General features: G+C 43.4%; 2 protein-coding genes and 1 long non-coding RNA gene across 11 annotated transcripts in view; 2 read left to right on the top strand and 1 right to left on the bottom strand.

Annotated features, from left to right (window-relative positions):
* Nucleotides 1-3,733, top strand: part of LOC308574593 (cation channel sperm-associated auxiliary subunit beta-like) — a 56,035-nt gene extending 52,302 nt beyond the window's left edge. For all 5 annotated transcript variants that reach the window (XM_081172602.1, XM_081172603.1, XM_081172606.1 and 2 more), the window contains 2 exons: nt 1,801-1,875; nt 3,184-3,733. In XM_081172602.1, the coding sequence (XP_081028728.1) occupies nt 1,801-1,875; nt 3,184-3,405 (297 nt within the window). In that variant the 3' untranslated portion in view covers nt 3,406-3,733. The remainder of the gene's footprint in view (nt 1-1,800; nt 1,876-3,183) is intronic.
* LOC308575858 overlaps nt 3,296-20,392 on the bottom strand; it is a 59,421-nt gene continuing 42,324 nt past the window's right edge. The window contains exon 2 of the long non-coding RNA XR_014002952.1: nt 3,296-3,453. This is a non-coding gene — a long non-coding RNA (uncharacterized lncRNA). The remainder of the gene's footprint in view (nt 3,454-20,392) is intronic.
* LOC308574572 (cation channel sperm-associated auxiliary subunit beta-like) overlaps nt 12,028-20,392 on the top strand; it is a 49,841-nt gene continuing 41,476 nt past the window's right edge. The window contains exons 1-3 of one of the 5 annotated variants that reach the window (XM_081172531.1): nt 12,028-12,069; nt 14,471-14,546; nt 18,382-18,473. In XM_081172531.1, coding sequence (XP_081028657.1) covers nt 12,034-12,069; nt 14,471-14,546; nt 18,382-18,473 — 204 coding nt within the window. In that variant the 5' untranslated portion in view covers nt 12,028-12,033. The other 4 variants (XM_081172534.1, XM_081172535.1, XM_081172532.1 and 1 more) reach the window with 4 other exon arrangements.

Genomic DNA, 20,392 nt, shown 5'->3' on the forward strand with positions numbered 1-20,392 from the left:
CCTGATTTTCATCAGAGGAATGTTGGTGCCATGCTGACTTGTCGGTGTACTTTGACACGGAACCTGCGGGTCACACAAAGCCTTGTCATGTGGGCAGGTGGTGTGGTATGGTGGAACAAGGCCTAAAATGGATGCACGTCCCACCCCCCTGTGCTGCCTTCCCAAAGCTGGGTAATAAAGGCATCAGGCCTTGGGAAGGAGACAGGAGGGCTCTAGGATCCTTTCAGCCCTCACAGCTCCTTCCCAGCACTTACCCAACTTAGAGAAGGCAGCACGAGGGTTGGGGAGGGGGCATCAGATGTTGCTGAGGGGTGGGGAAAAAACCTTGAGGTCCACATGCAGCCCTGGGACCACATGTTGGGCCACCGTGCAATATTCATTTGACATTGTGGTGCTGTGGTCTAGTTATCTCCCGCTTGGACTAATGCAATGCGCTCTACGTGGGGCTACCTTTGAAGGTGACCCGGAAACTACAACTAATCCAGAATGCGGCAGCTAGACTGGTGACTGGGGGCAGCCGCCGAGACCACATAACACCAGTCTTGAAAGACCTACATTGGCTCCCAGTACGTTTCCAAGCACAATTCAAAGTGATGGTGTTGACCTTTAAAGCCCTAAACAACCTCAGCCCAGTATACCTGAAGGAGCGTCTCCACCCCCATCGCTCTGCACGGACACTGAGATCCAGCGCCGAGGGCCTTCTGGCGGTTCCCTCATTGCGAGAAGCAAAGCTACAGGGAACCAGGCAGGGGGCCTTCTTGGTAGTCGCGCCCGCCCTGTGGAACGCCCTCCCATTAGATGTCAAAGCGATAAACAACTACCTGACATTCAGAAGACATCTTAAGGCAGGCCTGTTCAGGGAAGTTTTTAATGTGTGATTTTACGGTATTTTTGGTTTCTGTGGAAGCCGCCCAGAGTGGCTGGGGAAACCCAGCCAGATGGGCGGGGTACAAATAAATTATTATTATTATTATTATTATTATTATTATTATTATTATTATTATTATTACTGTGGTCTAAACCACTGAGCCTAAGGTCAGCGGTTTGAATCCCCGCAACGGGGTGAGCTCCTGTTGTTCGCTACCTGCTCCTGCCAACCTAGCAGTTCGAAAGCACATCAAAGTGCAAGTAGATAAATAGGTACTGCTCTGGCAGGGAGGTAAACGGCATTTCCGTGCGCTGTTCTGGTTTGCCAGAAGTGGCTTAGTCATGCTGGCCGTATGACCTGGAAGCTGTCTGTTGACAAACGCCGGCTCCCTCGGCCTATAGAGCGAGATGAACACCGCAACCCCAGAGTCGTCTGCGACTGGACCTAACGGTCAGGGGTACCTTTACCTTTTTTAATTTGCATATTAATTCAAAATCTCAGAAATTTTCTGTTCCAAGGATATAACACAGTTGCTAGCAACACTGATTTTTAGGCTGTAGTTATACAAACAATTGAATGCATGTAAGATGCTTTTCTCAATAAGCAGCTCCTGTCTGTTCTACGTGGTACTGCACATTATTTCTGTGAAACATTTCAAGTGAACATGAACACTTTATATTTCGGTTATAGTTTATGACATTTAAGAGAATCGGTTTTTTAAAAAATGGAGCAGCAATATTGAGGCAATATTGCACCATGTACCACATTGCAGTTCAGCCAGCCATATCTATATTTCTGTTCAGGTCATACAAAACACTTATTTTCTTTCAGCAACCAGATCACATTAATAGCCAAGGATTACAGTTTTAATTTAAAAAATGAAAACAAATGTTACTGCATATTAGTAACAACTTTCCCCCCCTTTCCAACAGGGATCTGAACTTTTCCATTTCAGGGTATCAACTATTCCTGGAGTCTCCTTTTGTAACTTATTTGACGAATTTCAGGTATTGTCATTGGCTCATTTTAAAAACAACACACAAATTACACCATACTATAGGATGAATTAACAAACATAAAATAGGATACGAGATTGTACAAAATGTTCCCACATATTTAGCCCTTACTTCAGCACATTCCCAGAGAACAGCAGGAATTAGCGGGTGCAAGGGGGACTGGACTGGAGAAGGACACTTTAGGGAAACGCACAGAAGTGGAAGCTAAAGCAGACTGGAGCTTTTACATATATGTATAGCCTCATACAGGGTGTGTCTTTTAAAAGAGGCCCCGTGGAACATGTGTACTCTGTATCCACAGGGCCTCTTTTAAAGGACTCACCCTGTATATATGAATGACTTTCTGGATGCCAAGGCCCAGAACTGAGGCAAGTACTCTTTAGTGAGAGAAGCCCAGCAGATATTTAAATAGCACAACTGTGACTTTGGTCATTGACTAAAAACACTGCAAGGCAGGAGTAGCCTCTAAGCTCACAAAGCAATAGCTTTGAATGGTGCCTGAAGATTTTGCTTTGTCACTTCTGTTGTACAAGCTCTAGAAACTTAATTGTGTGTGGCTTTTTTTAATTAAAGTTCAGAGTTTGGGCCATGTGCTGGCTCTGGCACAGCAATATGCCCCCTGCCCTCTTGGCAGGCCTGCCAGTGCCAAACATATGACCATGGAAAGGCTGCCATCTCAAACAAGAGCTGATAGAGTCACTTGGCTAATCTGGGCCAGGTTAACTTTCTGCTCCAGCCTTTCCAATTTAATGCCTTCTAGGTGATTTGGGACTGCAAAGGGCTAATGGGGATGGGAGTCCCAAATGTCTGGGAAGGCTAGTCTGCTCTGGCTGGCAGCACCTCTCCAATATTTCAGGGAGAGTTCCTTCCTAGCCATGCTACCCCAAATCTTTCTGAAGTAGAAATAGTAGTAGTAACTGAACCTTTGGCCTTTTGTAAGCAAAATGTGCTTTACCGCTGAACTGTGAGCCTTCCCTCATAGAACTGATTGTCTGAGAATACAAGGAAAAACCTATGCCTAACAAAGAGAGCCATACTTTCTTAGCCCATACTTTTCTGGGTATTTTATTTTACAAGGTACAATATAATACAGTATCTTGCAACCAACCACATGCAATGCTTACCAAATTGCTTTCCCTATAAACTCAGATGACTGCTTCTCTTCCCCCACCACTTAGATTTGCATATGCCAGCTTTCGCTATCACTTAGACCAGTTTCACTATCTTCTTGTCAACAGGGTGAACAATAGTCAATTTAAAGGGAAGTGACTGTTGGAATTACAATATTTTCTGTTGCAGATTTATATTGACGATTCTCCACTGGCATTCCCAGGAAACTCTCTTATCACTTCAATGACGACTATTTTAATGGGAGGCATTATTTTTGTGGCATATATTCTGTATGTATTTGAAATTGAGATAAGGAACTTCTTAAAAAGGAAACTAAGAAGAAATAAAGTGGCATCAAAACCCCCAACCAAGAAAGCTTCAGTAAATTCTGGTGATTCTGCAGGAAGTTGACTGGCAATAGTAATAACGTTATAATAATGTGTTGGTTTTTAAGACCCCCTGTTGCTTTTTATCACTAACTATGTTCCACAAATGTTAATGGTATTTTTTTTGAACGAACATATGTACAACTATTTCATCTTTAGCTGTAGTCTTTCTGTTTAGGAAAAATATTTTTGAAAAGATGTGATGAATTTTCACTTGTTGTTCCTTAAGATGAAACGCATTTAGTAGCTGCTTGTCCTGAATTTTACTGAAGTTTATTGGGCAAGATTCCACCCCCCTCCGAAAATGTCACTGAAGCAGTATACAATAAAATAGTTCATATATTTAAAATACACTGCATTGCTAAATGTGTCTACTTACGCCTCTGTTTATTTTAATTTACAGGTTATTTCTGGAACTCTCTAGCTTTCTCCATAATCCAGCGCATGTTTGCAATTTGGTCTCTGGTTCCTCTGCCCCTTTGAAATCCAGCTTGCACTTCTGGGAGTTCTCGGTCCACATACTGCTTAAGCCTGTCTTGTAGAATTTTAAGCATAACCTTGCTAATGTGTGAAATGAGTGCAATTGTGTGGTAGTTGGAGCATTCTTTGGCACTGCCCTTCTTTGGGATTGGGATGTAGACTGATCTTCTCCAATCCTCTGGCCACTGCTGAGTTTTCCAGCATATTGAGTGTAGCACCTTAACAGCATCATCTTTTAAATTTTTAAGTAGTGCAGCTGGAATATCATCACTTCCACTGGCCTTGTTATTAGCAGTCCTTTCTAAGGCCCATTTGACTTCACTCTCCAGGATGTCTGGCTCAAGGTCAGCAACCAGACTGCCTGGGGTGTATGAGACATCCATATCTTTCTGGTATAATTCTTCTGTGTATTCTTGCCACCTCTTCTTGATGTCTTGTGCTTCTGTTAGGTCCTTATCACTTTTGTCCTTTATTATGGTAATCTTTGTACAAAATGTTCCTTTCATATCTCCCATTTTCTTGAACAGATCTCTGATTTTTACCATTCTATGGTTTTTCTCTATTTCTTTGCATTGCTTGTTTAAGAAGGCCCTCTTATCTCTCCTTGCTATTTTTCAGAAATCTGCATTCAATTTCCTGTATCCTTCACTATCTCCCTCGCATTTTGCTTGCCTTCTCTCCCCCACTATTTGTAAGGCCTCGTTGGACAGCCACTTTGCTTTCCTGCATTTCCTTTTCATTGGGATGGTTTTCATTGCTGCCTTCTGTATAATGTTGCGAGCCTCCATCCATAGTTCTTCAGGCACTCTGTCCACTAAACCTAAATCCTTAAACCTGTTCCTCACTTCCACTGTGTATTCATAAGGGATTTGATTTAGATTGTATCTTACTGGCCCCGTGGTTTTTCCTACTTTCTTCAGTTTAAGCTTGAATTTTGCTATAAGAAGCTGATGATCTGAGCCACAGTCAGCTCCAGGTCTTCTTTTTGCTGACTGTATAGAGCTTCTCCATCTTTGGCTGCAGAAAATATAATCAATCTGATTTCGATGCTGCCCATCTGGTGATGTCCATGTGATGTCTCTTGTGTTGTTGGAAAAGAGTGTTTGTGATGACCAGCTTGTTCTCTTGACAGAACTCTATTAGCCTTTGCCCTGCTTCGTTTTGAACTCCAAGGCCAAACTTGCCAGTTGTTCCTTTTATCTCTTGACTCCCTACTTTAGCATTCCAATCCCCTATAATGAGAAGAACATCCTTCTTTGGTGTCATTTCTAGAAGGTGTTGTAAGTCTTCATAGAATTGGTCAATTTTAGTTTCTTCAGGTCTGAAGCTCAACATCAAAAAAACCGAAGATCATGGCCACTGGGCCCATCACCTCCTGGCAAATAGAAGGGGAAGAAATGGAGGCAGTGAGAGATTTTACTTTCTTTCTTGGGCTCCATGATCACTGCAAATGGTGACAGCAGCCACGAAATTAAAAGACGCCTGCTTCTTGGGAGAAAAGCAATGACAAACCTAGACAGCATCTTAAAAAGTAGAGACATCACCTTGCCAACAAAGGTCCGTATAGTAAAAGCTATGGTTTTCCCAGTAGTAATGTATGGAAGTGAGAGCTGGACCATAAAGAAGGCTGATCGCCAATGAATTGATGCTTTTGAATTATGGTGCTGGAGGAGACTCTTGAGAGTCCCATGGACTGCAAGAAGATCAAACCTATCCATTCTAAAAGAAATCAGCCCTGAGTGCTCACTGGAAGGACAGATCGTGAAGTTGAGGCTACAATACTTTGGCCACCTCATGAGAAGAGAGGACTCCCTGGAAAAGACCCTGATGTTGGGAAAAATGGAGGGCAGAAGGAGAAGCGGACGACAGAGGACGAGATGGTTGGATAGTGTTCTCGAGGCTACCAGCATGAGTTTGACTAAACTGTGGGAGGCAGTGGAAGACAGAGGTGCCTGGCGTGCTCTGGTTCAGGGGGTCACGAAGAGTCGGACACGACTAAACGACTAAACAACAACATTTCTGCAATACAATTTTATCCACTGGATCATGGTCATCAAAAGTTACAAATCCAAAGCCCCTCTTTTTACCAGATTGTCTGTCTGTAATTATTTCAATTGTGTCGATTTTTCCATATTCCAAGAAGTAGTCTCTAAGGTGATGTTCCTCAGTATCTTCTTTAATTCCACCAACTAACATTTTTTTCCACAGTAACATGAACTCCAGGTTTTCCAGATTCCTCCCTGGCTACGGCTCTTTTCGGCTCAACTACTGTTCCATCAATGGAATGAGGTCTGGCAGCCAATTGCTGCATCAATTTCAGCCATGGAAGAGAATGTGACAAAACCAAATTCTCGTTTGCTTGCAGGGTCTCTCATAACCACACAATCCGTTTACTTTCCCCATTGCTCATAGCAGTTTCTCAAACTTTCTTCTGTTGTTTCGATGCTTAAGCCACCAATGAATAGTTTGCGGAACTGCTCTTTTCCCCTCCAGTCACTCCCCCGATCTCCGCGAGGCATTTTTGGCTGGTTGAGGAAGCAAAAAGAAGCAAGGGAGGAGGAGAAAGATTCTTTAAATATATATATCGCTGAGGTCTTTTATTCTGAAGCAATGGCTTGGCTTGAGGTGAGTCCCCCTCTGCAGGTGGGCTGGAAGCAGTAGCAATGGAAGTGTGTGAAGCGGCTAATGACCCTTTGCTTTCTCAGTGGGCTTATTCTGACTCCATTCCCACTGGCACTTGGTTATGCTATTAGAGGGAGATATTCTATTAAAGGATAATGGAAGTAGAAGATTCTGCGAAATCAATAGGTTACTTACAGAACCACGCTCCGTACATTGTTTAGGGCGGAACACAAAGCCAAACACGACCATCTAGTGGCATATGTAAAAACAGCAGCCTTCAAAAATGGTGTTAGATAGAATATTATTATAATAATTATTCCTTATGGCACGTTAGTTGCTCTGTACCGTAAAAAAAACTTTCTGGGAGATTTACAAGATAAAATACTGCAGAAAGAAACAATTAAAATAAGAACATATTAAAAATAGGGATGCGGGTGGCTCTGTGGTCTAAACCACAGACCCCAGGGCTTGCCGATCAGAAGGTTGGTGGTTTGAATCCCCACGATGGGGTGAGCTCCCATTGTTCGGTCCCAGCTCTTGCCCACCAGCAATTCGAAAGCATGTCAAAGTGCAAGTATATAAATAGGTACCACTCCGGCGGGATGGTAAACGGCGTTTCCATGCACTGCCCCAGTTTTCCAGAAGCGGCTTAGTCGTGCTGGTCACATGACCCAGAAGCTGTCTGCAGTCAAACGCCGGCTCCCTCGGCCAGTAAAGCGAGATGAGCACCACAACCCCAGAGTCGTCCGCAACTGGACCTAACGGTCAGGGGTATTAATAATGCAAAATATGTATGGTGGTTTTTCAACTCATTTTTCCTCAGAGTAGGCCTGGTGAAATTAATGAGCATGGCGGAGTTAGGTTCGTTAACTTAAATAGCTCTACTCTGAATAAAACTTAGTTGAGTAAAACCTAGTCTGAGTAAAATTTACCACCCCTAAAATGTTCACCCAATAACACTGGAAATAAAATTGTAAGTATCATCATGCCATTATACAAAAGTGTGGTACAATCACACTCAGAATACTGTTTACAATTCCAGCACCACACTACAAAAATGACGTGGAGTTAGAGAAGATTGAGAGAAGGGCAACCAACATGACAAAAAGTTTTTTAGTTTAAAGAATAAGGTGACTAAGAGGGGACATGATAAAAGGATGGATGGATTGAGGAATGTGTTTTGCTTCCTCTCTCATAGCGTTAGGATTCATAGACATGCAATGGAGGTCAACACTGAAAGATTCAAGTCAGACAAAAGGGAGCATTTCTTCACACAATACATAATGAAACTATGGAATACCTTCCCACAAGGCATTGCAACAGCCACCATCTTGGATGGCTCTAAAATATTAGGATTAGACAAATTCATGGAGGGTACGGCTGTCAATAGCTACTATTCATGATGGCTGTGTTCTGCTTCCAATATTAGGCGGGAATCAGAGTCATAGTGGGAAGCTCAATGAAAATACCAACCCAGTGCGGCATCTTTAAAAAAGACAAATTTCATGCTAGGAGCCATTGGGAAAGGAATTGGGAATAAAAACTGCTGATAGCATAATGCTGTCATATAAATCCATGATGCAACTGCATTTGGAGTACTGTGTTACAGAATGAGCTCTTCCCTCCCCCAGCTGAGTTCTCAGGTTTTTCTGAGGAGAGGAAATATCTGCTAATCCAGTGTATAGATACAGCCAGAGAGTGCTTTTTTGGCAGTATGAATGCTGCCCTCTAGTGTCCCTCACATAAGTCATTTCTGCACAGCTGGTTTTTATATAATTTTTTGTTGTCGATAGAGCTGGGCATAGGCAGTAGCAGAACTCTCTTCTCCTGAAGTGCAGGAAATGTTGTGCTTTGCTGCCACAAAGTGTCTGTAGTAGAGAACAGCAATGCTGAGGAGCGCACACACACATCCACACACCTGTTCAGCTAGCTGGGATTATGAATGCATTGAAATCTGTGTCACCTGTGCTCTCCAACTTTTTTTGTCCTAGTGACTTAAATGTGAGTTTTACAACAAACAGTGAGGCGTCTGGTTCTCCCTTCATTAAGAGGGTGTTGGGGATGGGCTACTGGCAGTGACGTAGGAAGGGGGTGCAGGCCGCCCCAGGTGTTATCCCTGAGGTGACAAAAAGCCAGCTGAACTCTTCTTGACACGGTCTCCTTTGAGGCAAAGGAGGCGTCCAGGGCGGTGGTGGGGTGGGCAAGGTCTGGGCACGGTGTGTTTGTGTGTTTGCACACGATTACCTCAAGGAACTGAGCGGGGTTGAGTTACATCGCGTCCCCTTCCCACCTCTGTGGCCGGGGCCGGGCGCATGTGCTCTCCCTGCCTGTCCATGTCCCGTCCTCGCCTCAGGTGCTTTGTGTGTGTCTGTGTGGCCGCGGTTGAAGCTGTGCTGCTCACGGGGCAATGCTCTGGGCCTGACACGGACTCCCAAAAAGGGCGCGGAGGCGGGAGAGGCTGTGGTCGCCTGATGTCACCTTTCATTTGAGGGCCAGGGCTGCACCTTTGGGTTTCTTTTCCTGTGTAATGGGCTGTGTTTTTGAAGTTGCGAATAAATTAACAGGGCGACTCTTTCCTCCTCTCTCTCTCTCTCTGCGCCCCTTCCCACCTTTCCACATCTCCACGCTTAACTGTTTCCTGCCTCACTTTAAATCCTTTCTCATGTGGAAAGACACCTTTGGGAAGCGATTTTGCCCTTTCGGCTCCTTTCCCTTAGAATTATAGTATTGTAGAGTTGGAAAGGACCCTGCTGAGGTTCATCTAGTCCAAACCTCTGCAATGCAGGAATATGCAGCTGTTGTATTTTTTTTTACATTTGCTCTCAGCCCTCGTTTGCCCTCCTCCTGCTATGTAAATTTACATCTCTCTCTCTCTCTCTCTCTCTCTCTCTCTCTCTCTCTCTCTCTCTCACACACACACACACACCATTGCCTCGGATGCTACTCCTACTCAGAGTAGACTCATTGAAATGAATTAAAAATCCAAACATTAATTTCAAAGAGTCTGCCCTAAGTAGGATTTAGTTGGATGTAGCCTGTTATTATGACCAAAGTATCTTAATCAAAAAGATCTGCACAAACCAGTTTATCTGAGTGCACTATTCTCAGGGTGGGGGGACTCATTTATTTATAATTACTTAATCATATGGGACTAAATTGCATTATGTTGTAAGGACCTTTCATAAAATATTAGAATTGTAAAGTTGAAAGGGACCCCAAGGGCCATTAAGTTCAACCCACTGCAATTCAGGAATCTCAACTAAAGCATCCATGACAGATGGCCATCCAACCTCCGATTACAAACTTCCAAGGAAGGAGAGTGCAAAACCTCCCAAGGAAGTCTGTTGCACTGTTGAAGGGCTCTTGCTGTCAGAAAAGTTCTTCCTGAATCTCCTCTCATGTAACTTGAAGCCGTTGTTTTGTGTCCCACCCTCCAGAGCGGGAGAAAACAAGCTTGTTCCATCTTCCATGTGACAACCCTTCAAATATTTGAAGATGGCTGTCATATCTCCTCTCTTTTTTAAAAAAGAAAAAAATTATTAACTGACCAATCAAATCAAATCACATCACATAAATTCTGAATTACAAAGCCAAATTTTTAATTTTTTGTTGGGGGGACCCATATTTCAAGTTCCGAAGGGGATTCCAATCATCTTCTTGCTGCTGCGTTAATATCCACAAATCTGTCCAAATAATGTTCATAATTCTATCCAGTCCTAGCTTGCTGTTCTCACATCTCATCTTGTTCGTATATTTTTCTTTTTTTCTTTATGATCTCTTCTGATAATCTCCTTAAGCAGGTAAACACCAGTTATAATCCTGTGTGAATTTTCTGTTTATCCAATCCATCATGTCGAGATGGTTTCCGTATATCATCACTTTCATAAATAAAAGCACTCTTTCCATCATCAGTCTCGCAAATCTGTCGCCTTCTTTAGTCTCTCTGAGGAGGCTCACTCACATTATGAAAACAAATCTATTCCTCCTCCCAGACATAAGTCTTTCGACAGAACTTGCCAAAATGGCGACGCTATTTTTTGCTGCGTCATTCCAAAGCTCTTATACTTTCCACGGTCTCCTTAAAACATGCTTTGGTTAGAAAATTATCTCCATACAGTCTTAAATCCTCAGCTTAAGTCATTTAAACGGCATTTCTGACTTGTGACGTGTGGGGGGAAATTCTTGGTTAATCACATAGAGAAAAGAAAGGAAAGTCCCCCCCCCCCATCCAGTCCCGTTGCCGAACATACCGAGCCTTGGTGTGTCTTCTCATGATTTATTCCTGTTCCTCCGGCCCGTCTTGTTTCTCGGAGATCTCTTCGGTTAGCAGTCTTTACTCCCCATTCTTCCTTGAAATATGTGCATTAGCTTCCTCCTAATTGTTTCTTTTGAAGTTGCTGCAGCTAGAGGCACGAATCAGAGACAGCGTCTAGGAGCGCCGAAGTCCGCACAAGGGCTTTCTGCCTAGTGCCCCCACCCCCTCAAATTCGGGGGTGGTATAGGGCACAGCAGGCAAGGTCAGTCCCCCCCACACACGCTTGGGGGGGCGGGAGGCTGTTTACTCCCATCACAGCCTCTTAATTACCTTGTGTGGGTTGGAGAGATGTTATTGTCAGCCATCTTCCGATGCGCCCCTAGTGGGCCCCCCCCCCCAGGCTGTCATATCTCCTCTCAGTCTCCTCGTTTCCAGGCTAAACATACCCAGCTCCTTCAAGCACTCCTCATAAGGCTTGCTTTCCAGACCCTTGATCATTTTGGTTGCCCTCCTCTGCACACCTTCCAGCTTGTCAATGTCCTTCTTAAATTGTGGCGCCCAGAACTGGACACACTATTCCAGGTGTGGTCTGACCAAGGCAGAGTAGAGTGGTACGTGATCTAGAGACTAGACTTCTTTTGCTGCAGCTTCACATTGTTGACTCATATTGTGGTCTACTAAGACTCCTAGATCTGTTAACATATACTGCTGGTAAACCAAGTGATCCCCATCTTGGTGCAGCTGGTTATTCTTGCCTAAGTGTAGAACCTCTCAGGCTGAAAGGGACTAGTGGGACTTAGAAGAACAGAAAGGAAAATCCCTTCTGATGGGTTCCAGCGCCACTTGCTGCAATTTGGGGATTTCTTAAAACATGGAATTTTATAAAGCACTTACCTAGATTAGGGAAGGTTTAAGAAGGCAGTCCTCATCTGACCACACCATCCATAGGCACCAACTCGCTATGGCTGAGGAGACCTCAGACCATCCCACCCCCTGCAAAACTGGGATGGGGCTAAGCCCACCCACAGGGGCCAGAACTCGCTGTGGCGGGCCTCGCCGGTCCTTCCCAAGCCTGCAATGAGCCCCATTGGACTTTCCCATGCCTGCGGCAGGCTGCGAAAAGGCCCAATGGGACTTGTTGCGGGCACAGAGGGGCACCTATGACACCACCTAAATCAACTGTACTTGAGCACTGTACTTATGGCTGTTCACAGAAGCAGCAGGCAGGTATGAGAGATTACATCCTCTTTATTGCTCCTGCTTTGGGTGCTTTTGCTGGGCATGAACTCAGTGACCATGCCGGGCAGCAAAAACCTTATCTACACCACTGATGTAAGTATCTAATTTTCCTTCTTTTAATAATTTCAATGGGGGGGCGGGGTTGACAATAAATTTTTCGCACTGGTGAATTCACCTGACCTTCCTATGCCACTGGCTAATGGCAGGCTGAGGTTTGGGTGCCTGTAGCAGGTCACCATTGCATTGCAACCATCGTGTCCTAGCTGAAAGGAGCCCTAGGGAACTACATTTCCCAGGCTCCCTGCTACTGCAGATGTTGCTGTTCATAGGCAGTAGGTAGAGGCTCAAGAGAGAGCTGAAGCAAGACAAAGTCAGACATTGTTGCTGTTGCTCCATGCTGCTCCTGTCCCACCAGAAAAAAATGACGTAGAAGTGCCTCCTCCTGCTGCCTTTTCTCACTGGAAGACACCTCTGTTGTCATAGTTAATGCAGAATCATGTCTGGTGAACCTGCTTTATACTATTGTTATGTTGTTGTTTGCAAACTGAAACGCCCACAAAACGGATTAAAGTATTTTAATTTTTTTAAAGAGAATTGCTAATGGAAGCGATTCATTTTTATGACTAAGAAGATATTCAGCTAAGACAAGTTATTCAGAGACCTGAGTTTTTTCTTCCATTTGCTTCCATCTTTTATCAGCTTCCCTTCTGCCCTAGATGGAGCTCTAACTGGGTGGTTGAAGATATCCTTGTGGCATTCACTTTAGTCTCGCAACTGTGGGGTTTTTTTATTTTTAATTTGAAAGACTCCCACTTCATATAGCTGCATCCTATGTGGTTCTAGCAACAGATGAGCTGAGGAAATTAACATGGAGGACAGGCCTCCTGTGTAGTTTTTGTATCGGAGCCACTGACCCTCATTTTTATGTGAGGACTACGGGAAGATTTCCACGTAGCCTGTTCCTGCCACATAATTTTAAATTCTGAAAATCTATCCCCACAAGCATTTCTGAAGCTGGATCAGTTTATGAGTCCTGTTGCTATTAGGAGTCACTGGGACGGAACTTGAACTCTTCCAACTGTCAGCCTGTGGAACCCAAGATAAAAGCAAACAGTTGGCTGGCTCTCTTGGAAGTGGCAAAGATGGCTCAGCAAAACTGACACAGCCTCGGCAAAGAAGGCATGTGAGAACCTTCCCTGAAGCAAGGACAGTTGAAATTCTTTCCCTTTTAGAGTTAGAGCAGCCATTATCTAAACAAGGGCGGGGGGGGGGGTGGAGTAGCAGGGATTGTAAAGCCCCATATTTTTTGTTCTGTTTGCATGGAGAGCTTTCTGTGGATTTTTTTTGAGAAAAACAGAGGGATTGGGCATCTTTAAATTTGTCATTTACTGGCCTTCTAATCAAATCATATAAAACTGGAAATGGGTGACCTCTCCAAAGTTTGTGCTGGTGATATGAACCCCTACCATAAGCTTTGGGTCACCCCAAATCATACATTATCATCTTCAGGAGACTGCCTTCTACAAGACAGCATGCAGTTACAATTGGCCCAATGATTTTGTTTTGCTGGATTTTTCTTTGCTGCATTCCATTGGGGAGTATTACTGTATTTGCATGTTTGTAATGTTTTACCTGGATTTTTAGTAATGCTCTATTTAAGACAGAAAAACTACTTAGAGATTACTTTTAAAATGTGAAGTGGTATAGAAATGGTTTAAAGAAAGAAAGACATGTTTAATTTGGGCACAAGATAATGCCAAGTATGGCCCCCCCCATGCCAATAATAGGCAATGTAGCAATTCATTAATCTGCTGAAGAAAGTATTCACACTTTCTGTTTAATGATAATAATGATATAATTATTTACATTAATTATATTATATTATATTATATTATATTATATTATATTATATTATATTAATGATATAATTATAATTACAAGTTGCCAATATGGTGTAGTGGTTAGAATGCTTTATAATATTATTAACATTGTAGGAAGGACAAAGAGACTCTTTTGCATATATTGGGAGTATTAAATAGATCTTTGGTATTACTTTGGTTTTATCATTATGCTTGAGGCTTTCAAATGAGTTTTTTTCTTAATGTGAATACCCACATTTAGCTTTCTGTTGTTCTACCATATATCTCTGTTGAAAAAACAGGAGTAATGGGGGTATCTATGATTGAGTATTATTGTTTCCTGCTCATAAGAAATAATTTGATCCTGCACATACCAGTTGCTTATAGTCTGCATCTGGGGTGGGAACTAAATCTTCTTTCTGCCATAGGTGAACCCAGTGTTTGGAGCAGGAAGCAGGTTTCAGCTTGCAGTTTCCATAGCACCTAAGGGGACTCTTTGATGACCAAGCATGTTGCTCTTATCTGCATCCTTGTTGTCTTCCTTGGTCACTGTGCATATTATGTGACTACTGGGGGAACAGCTTTATATATAGCTTTGAATTAAATGCACATTTATATTATTTTTACAATTACAGATGGCGCAGTTGCAGCTTTATTTTGTGCTTGCAGCTGTTCTACAACTTTCATCAGGACTTACCTACAATGTAAATGGTAAGTTGTGTTTTACTTTATTTCACCTTCCTATTCTTGCATACGGGTTGGTTAGTTACTAGTGCACTGAATCTCACAGCCATGCATTTGCATGTGCTGTGATTTGCAAAGGACTCCATAAAGATCAGAACTTTATTTTGTCCGAGTGATGTATCACTATAGGGCCCACCTTTAAAAGGGAAATGTGTGCACACAGTTTGGGGAAATGAATCCAATATTAATTATATATATATATATATATATATATATATATATATATATATATATGCAGGTTTTGGTGTCTTCGGGTATCTTCCCGTGTAAGAGTTGGGGTGTCTAGGCGACGTTTCGACGAGGTCTCACTCGTCATCTTCAGGCTGGTGCTTTCGGCTTCTTGTTACTAGAACAGAGCAGGATCTCAGTGTTTGAGTTCCTATAAATACTGTTGAGGGGGTGTGGTGTATAGCCTCCAACGTTCTGGGCAGAGAGGAAGTTCCCAGGTTATTGTGCCTTTTCTTCTTTTGTTCATTAATTACTTGAGGGATATCTTGAGTGATTTCTTGAGTGATATTCTGAGTACCACTTAGGAGGGTCATTAGGTGTGGATTAGTTGCTAAAGCTTTCGTGTCTTGACCTCTTGAGCTTGTAAAGAGTTTTTCTGAGAAGATGGCTGTACTGCACTTAGTTGTGCTCTGGCTTGGCTTCGTGTATAGGGGCGAGCTGTGGTTTTGTGCCCTGTGCCAGCCAGATCTGTGTTGGGATTGCAGGGGGGTGCAGCATCCGGAGGTGCCACTATGGTTTGGCTACTGGATGGTGTCTGTAATTTATCTGTGGAGAGGGTCTGGGTTTGGGTCTGGTGTGGTTGATTGGAGATGGCGTTCTGTGTGCCTCTGGTTCTGGTGTCGGTTTTTGTGGGGAGGGCTAATTTCCAGATGTCTGGCAGGCGGGACGTGTCGTCACGCTTGTTCATGTTGTGAGGGTGTTTCTCTATCTCGATGGCTTCCATGATTATTCTCTTGTGGTGATGTTCCATGTTAAAGAGCAATTTGGAATCTGCAAAATTAATTTCGTGTCCTGTTTCTTTCATGTGTTGGTAAAGAGAGGAAGTTTTTTCTTCTTTTTTGACGGCATTCTTGTGTTCTGCGATACGTGCATTTATTCGTCTGTTTGTTTGTCCAATGTACGTGGCCGGGCAGACTTTGCAGGGTATTTCATAGACCCCTTGGTTTTCTAACTGGATTTTATCTTTTGGGTTTCTGAGGATATTGGCTATTTTTTGGTTGGTGCAAAAGGCTGTTTTGATATTGTGTTTATGGAGGATTTTGCTAATTTTATCTGTAGTGCCCTTGATATAAGGAAGGAGGGCCATGCCATTGTTTTCTTCTGTGTCTTGGTTTTTGGGGGGTGTTTCTTTTTGGATTAGCTTCGTAACCCTGTTTTGCTGGTATCCGTTGGCGATTAACACATTTGAGAGATTCTGTAACTCAGTTGTCAAGTGGTCTTTGTCAGCCAGGCGTTTGGTTCTGGAGATGAGAGTCTTGGCTACGGAGTTTATTTGTGCAGGGTGGTGGTGTGATTGTGCATGTAAGTAGCGGTTGGTGTGTGTTTTTTTCCGGTAGATAGTGTGTCCTAGGGAGCCATCAGGTTTTTTGTAGATTAGGACGTCAAGGAAGGGAAGTTGGTTGTTGGCTTCTATTTCCATAGTGAATTGTATTTTGGGGTGTAGGCTGTTGAGATGTGTGAGGAAGCTATCTAGTTTTTCCTTCCCGTGTGGCCAAATTACAAAGGTGTCGTCAACATATACCCTGCAAAGTCTGCCCGGCCACGTACATTGGACAAACAAACAGACGAATAAATGCACGTATCGCAGAACACAAGAATGCCGTCAAAAAAGAAGAAAAAACTTCCTCTCTTTACCAACACATGAAAGAAACAGGACACGAAATTAATTTTGCAGATTCCAAATTGCTCTTTAACATGGAACATCACCACAAGAGAATAATCATGGAAGCCATCGAGATAGAGAAACACCCTCACAACATGAACAAGCGTGACGACACGTCCCGCCTGCCAGACATCTGGAAATTAGCCCTCCCCACAAAAACCGACACCAGAACCAGAGGCACACAGAACGCCATCTCCAATCAACCACACCAGACCCAAACCCAGACCCTCTCCACAGATAAATTACAGACACCATCCAGTAGCCAAACCATAGTGGCACCTCCGGATGCTGCACCCCCCTGCAATCCCAACACAGATCTGGCTGGCACAGGGCACAAAACCACAGCTCGCCCCTATACACGAAGCCAAGCCAGAGCACAACTAAGTGCAGTACAGCCATCTTCTCAGAAAAACTCTTTACAAGCTCAAGAGGTCAAGACACGAAAGCTTTAGCAACTAATCCACACCTAATGACCCTCCTAAGTGGTACTCAGAATATCACTCAAGAAATCACTCAAGATATCCCTCAAGTAATTAATGAACAAAAGAAGAAAAGGCACAATAACCTGGGAACTTCCTCTCTGCCCAGAACGTTGGAGGCTATACACCACACCCCCTCAACAGTATTTATAGGAACTCAAACACTGAGATCCTGCTCTGTTCTAGTAACAAGAAGCCGAAAGCAACAGCCTGAAGATGACGAGTGAGACCTCGTCGAAACGTCGCCTAGACACCCCAACTCTTACACGGGAAGATACCCGAAGACACCAAAACCTGCATTCCTGTACCCATGAAAATCTACGAAAGCATATATATATATATATATATATATATATATATATATATATATATATATATATATTTGCTTTCGTAGATTTTCACGGGTACAGGAATGCAGGTTTTGGTGTCTTCCCGTGTAAGAGTTGGGGTGTCTAGGCGACGTTTCGACGAGGTCTCACTCGTCATCTTCAGGCTGGTGCTTTCGGCTTCTTGTTACTGGAACAGAGTAACAAGTACTGGCTCTGTTCCAGTAACAAAAAGCCGAAAGCACCAGCCTGAAGATGACGAGTGAGACCTCGTCGAAACGTCGCCTAGACACCCCAACTCTTACACGGGAAGACACCCGAAGACACCAAAACCTGCATATATATATATATATATATGCTTTCGTAGATTTTCACGGGTACAGGAATGCAGGTTTTGGTGTCTTCGGGTGTCTTCCCGTGTAAGAGTTGGGGTGTCTAGGCGACGTTTCGACGAGGTCTCACTCGTCATCTTCAGGCTGGTGCTTTCGGCTTCTTGTTCTAGTAACAAGAAGCCGAAAGCACCAGCCTGAAGATGACGAGTGAGACCTCGTCGAAACGTCGCCTAGACACCCCAACTCTTACACGGGAAGACACCCGAAGACACCAAAACCTGCATATATATATATATATATATATATATATATATATATATATATATGGTTCAAGAAGCTTCTTTAAAAAAACCCACCATATTAAGGAGCAAGAGATATTTGCTAATGATGTTCAATGTGTGTAGTCTAGGAGTCAAATGAGCCACAGTGAGAGCTTGGGAAGATACTGACTGAAGCACAAAGGTTAATTTGGTTGTCCAAACCCATGCGGTCTTGCCTTGGTTTAAAGATTGCCATAAATATATTATTTATTTTCTTATTGCCCACCCTAAACCCCATGTCTCCCAGTAAAACTTCCTTCCTGAGACTGCTAATAATATCAAATGTTGTTGATGTGATTATTACTACTGTATTTTTTTATTTATAACTCACAAAAGCCAATGCAATCTATTTCAGTCCCCAATTTCATTTTTGATTTGAGTTTCAGGATATTCTAGTTCTGTAATATCATCTTTGAATATATTAGTGTTCAATATATCTTTTTTCCTCACTCAGTGATGGCCAATTCGAGTTTTTCTTGCTACACAGGAGATGAGCGGAATATGTCATCTAAGGCAATTAAACTGTTTCTTTCAGATAAAAGTTTGGTAAGTTTCCAGCAATGTATTTCCAGTTGCAATAGAATGGGGAGTAGCTCAGCAAATAATGCATTTGTATTATGGCAGTGGGGAATAACCTGCCGATACACCATTCTTTGGCTCAGCAGAATTAGCTAATCAATTCTTTTAGCTATTTCCCCCCCCCCCCTCCAAATTTAGGGAAAGGGAAGGGAAGGGAAGGGAAGGAGAAAGTAATTAAAGTAAGGGCATGGTACTATTTTATAAATAAATACCAACAACAGTACGAAAGAACTCATCGTCAGTTCATATTATGGATACCGATAACCATTGGTGCATAAATCATAGAAGTTCATTTAAGTTCTCCTAATGTCCAGATAGATATCCATACAAAGTTGATATCTAGATGACATACCATATTTTCTCGTCTATAAGACGCCCCTGTCTATTTTGGGGGCCTCAAAATTTAGAAGATAGGCGGGATTGAGCTTTTGGGGAGGATTATTTGGGGGGAATGCCAAAAATCGCTCACCTGCCAAAACGCAGCACACAACCGAGTGACGCAAACGGAAACCACCTATCAGCTCCCCGATTTCCGCCAGTGGTCACCAATCATGCTCCCGCTTGCTGCGACAAGAGCAGCTGTCTATTAGCTGCCGCAGCGGGAATCAGGAGGGCCAACGGTGGCGATCAGGCAGCTGTGATGCAAGCGATTGTGTGCTGTGTTTCGGCGGGTGAGCGATTTTTGGGATCCCCCCCACAATCAAGCAGCCAATGCCGAAAATTGCTCAGCTGCCACAATAAAGTGCAAGCCCGAGTTTCTAAGTGGCGATTGGCCGCTTGATTGTTGGGGGGGGGGGAGGAGATGCCAAAAATGGCTCACCTGTCGGAACGAAGTGTGAGCCTGAGATTGTAAGTAGCAATTGTAAGTGACACGAGCGGTTGTGTGCTGCGTTGAGGCGGGTGAGCGATTTCCGGCATCCCACCCCCCAACAATCAAGCGGCCAATCGCTTCTTGCAATCTTGGGCTTGCGCCAAAAAACCTTTCGCCCGTCCCTTCTCAGCACTACCTGTGTATAAGACAAGCCTAAATTTTGAATCTCATTTTTGGGTCAGAAAAGCTCGTCCTGTACACAGAAAAATATGGTATGTTTAAATGGATTGTTAGCTGTCATCACTAACTGAATCAGAAGCAGTTAGACTAAGAAGCTTAGCTAAATGGAGTGAACTATTATTGGTTGTTCAGACTCCCCTTGGATTTAACAACACCATATGTGATTTAAAGAACTTTTATTTATTTATTGGCATCATAACAAAACATGGTATTGCAGTTTGTTTAAATAAACAATAAAAGGGTGTTCTAGCTTCTGAACTTGCTGCAGCTATGAATATAGCCAGGTAATTTCTTTTACGTGATGCAGGGCTAATGAGTCTGGAATCAGGATTCTCCCTTTCTTCCCTCCTGCCATATGGACAGCATTGAACTTCATGGAGCTACATCAGGGGTTGCCAACCTTTTGGAGGGGGGGCAGTGGGCACATTTTGAATTTGAAGGAAGTGCTGTGAGTGCCAGTCACAAAATGGCTGCCATGGGGAGTGTGGCATAACACATCCTGGCTGCTGTGCGGGGCATGGAAAAAACACAAAATTAGTCACAGTACAGCCATTGCTGCTGCTCCCACCCGCTTCCTGAACAGCCTCCTCATGGTTGGCAAGCAAATAGGATGGACCAACAGACAAGAAGGGGAACCATCCCTGCCAGTTTTTGTCCTGTGCAAATCCTTCAAAACCAACCAGATTCTGAGGGGGCATTTTTTCTCTTTTGAGATAAAACTTAAAATAAAAAGCCAGGGACCACCAAGCTGGTGCCTGTAGGCACCATGGTGCTCAGACCCTCGAAGAAAGACCCCTGTAGATGCTGGGCTAGCAGTTCCTGAGGTAACTGCAAA

This window comes from Podarcis bocagei (assembly GCF_964188305.1).
Source record: "Podarcis bocagei genome assembly, chromosome: 1".
NCBI lineage: Eukaryota > Metazoa > Chordata > Lepidosauria > Squamata > Lacertidae > Podarcis > Podarcis bocagei.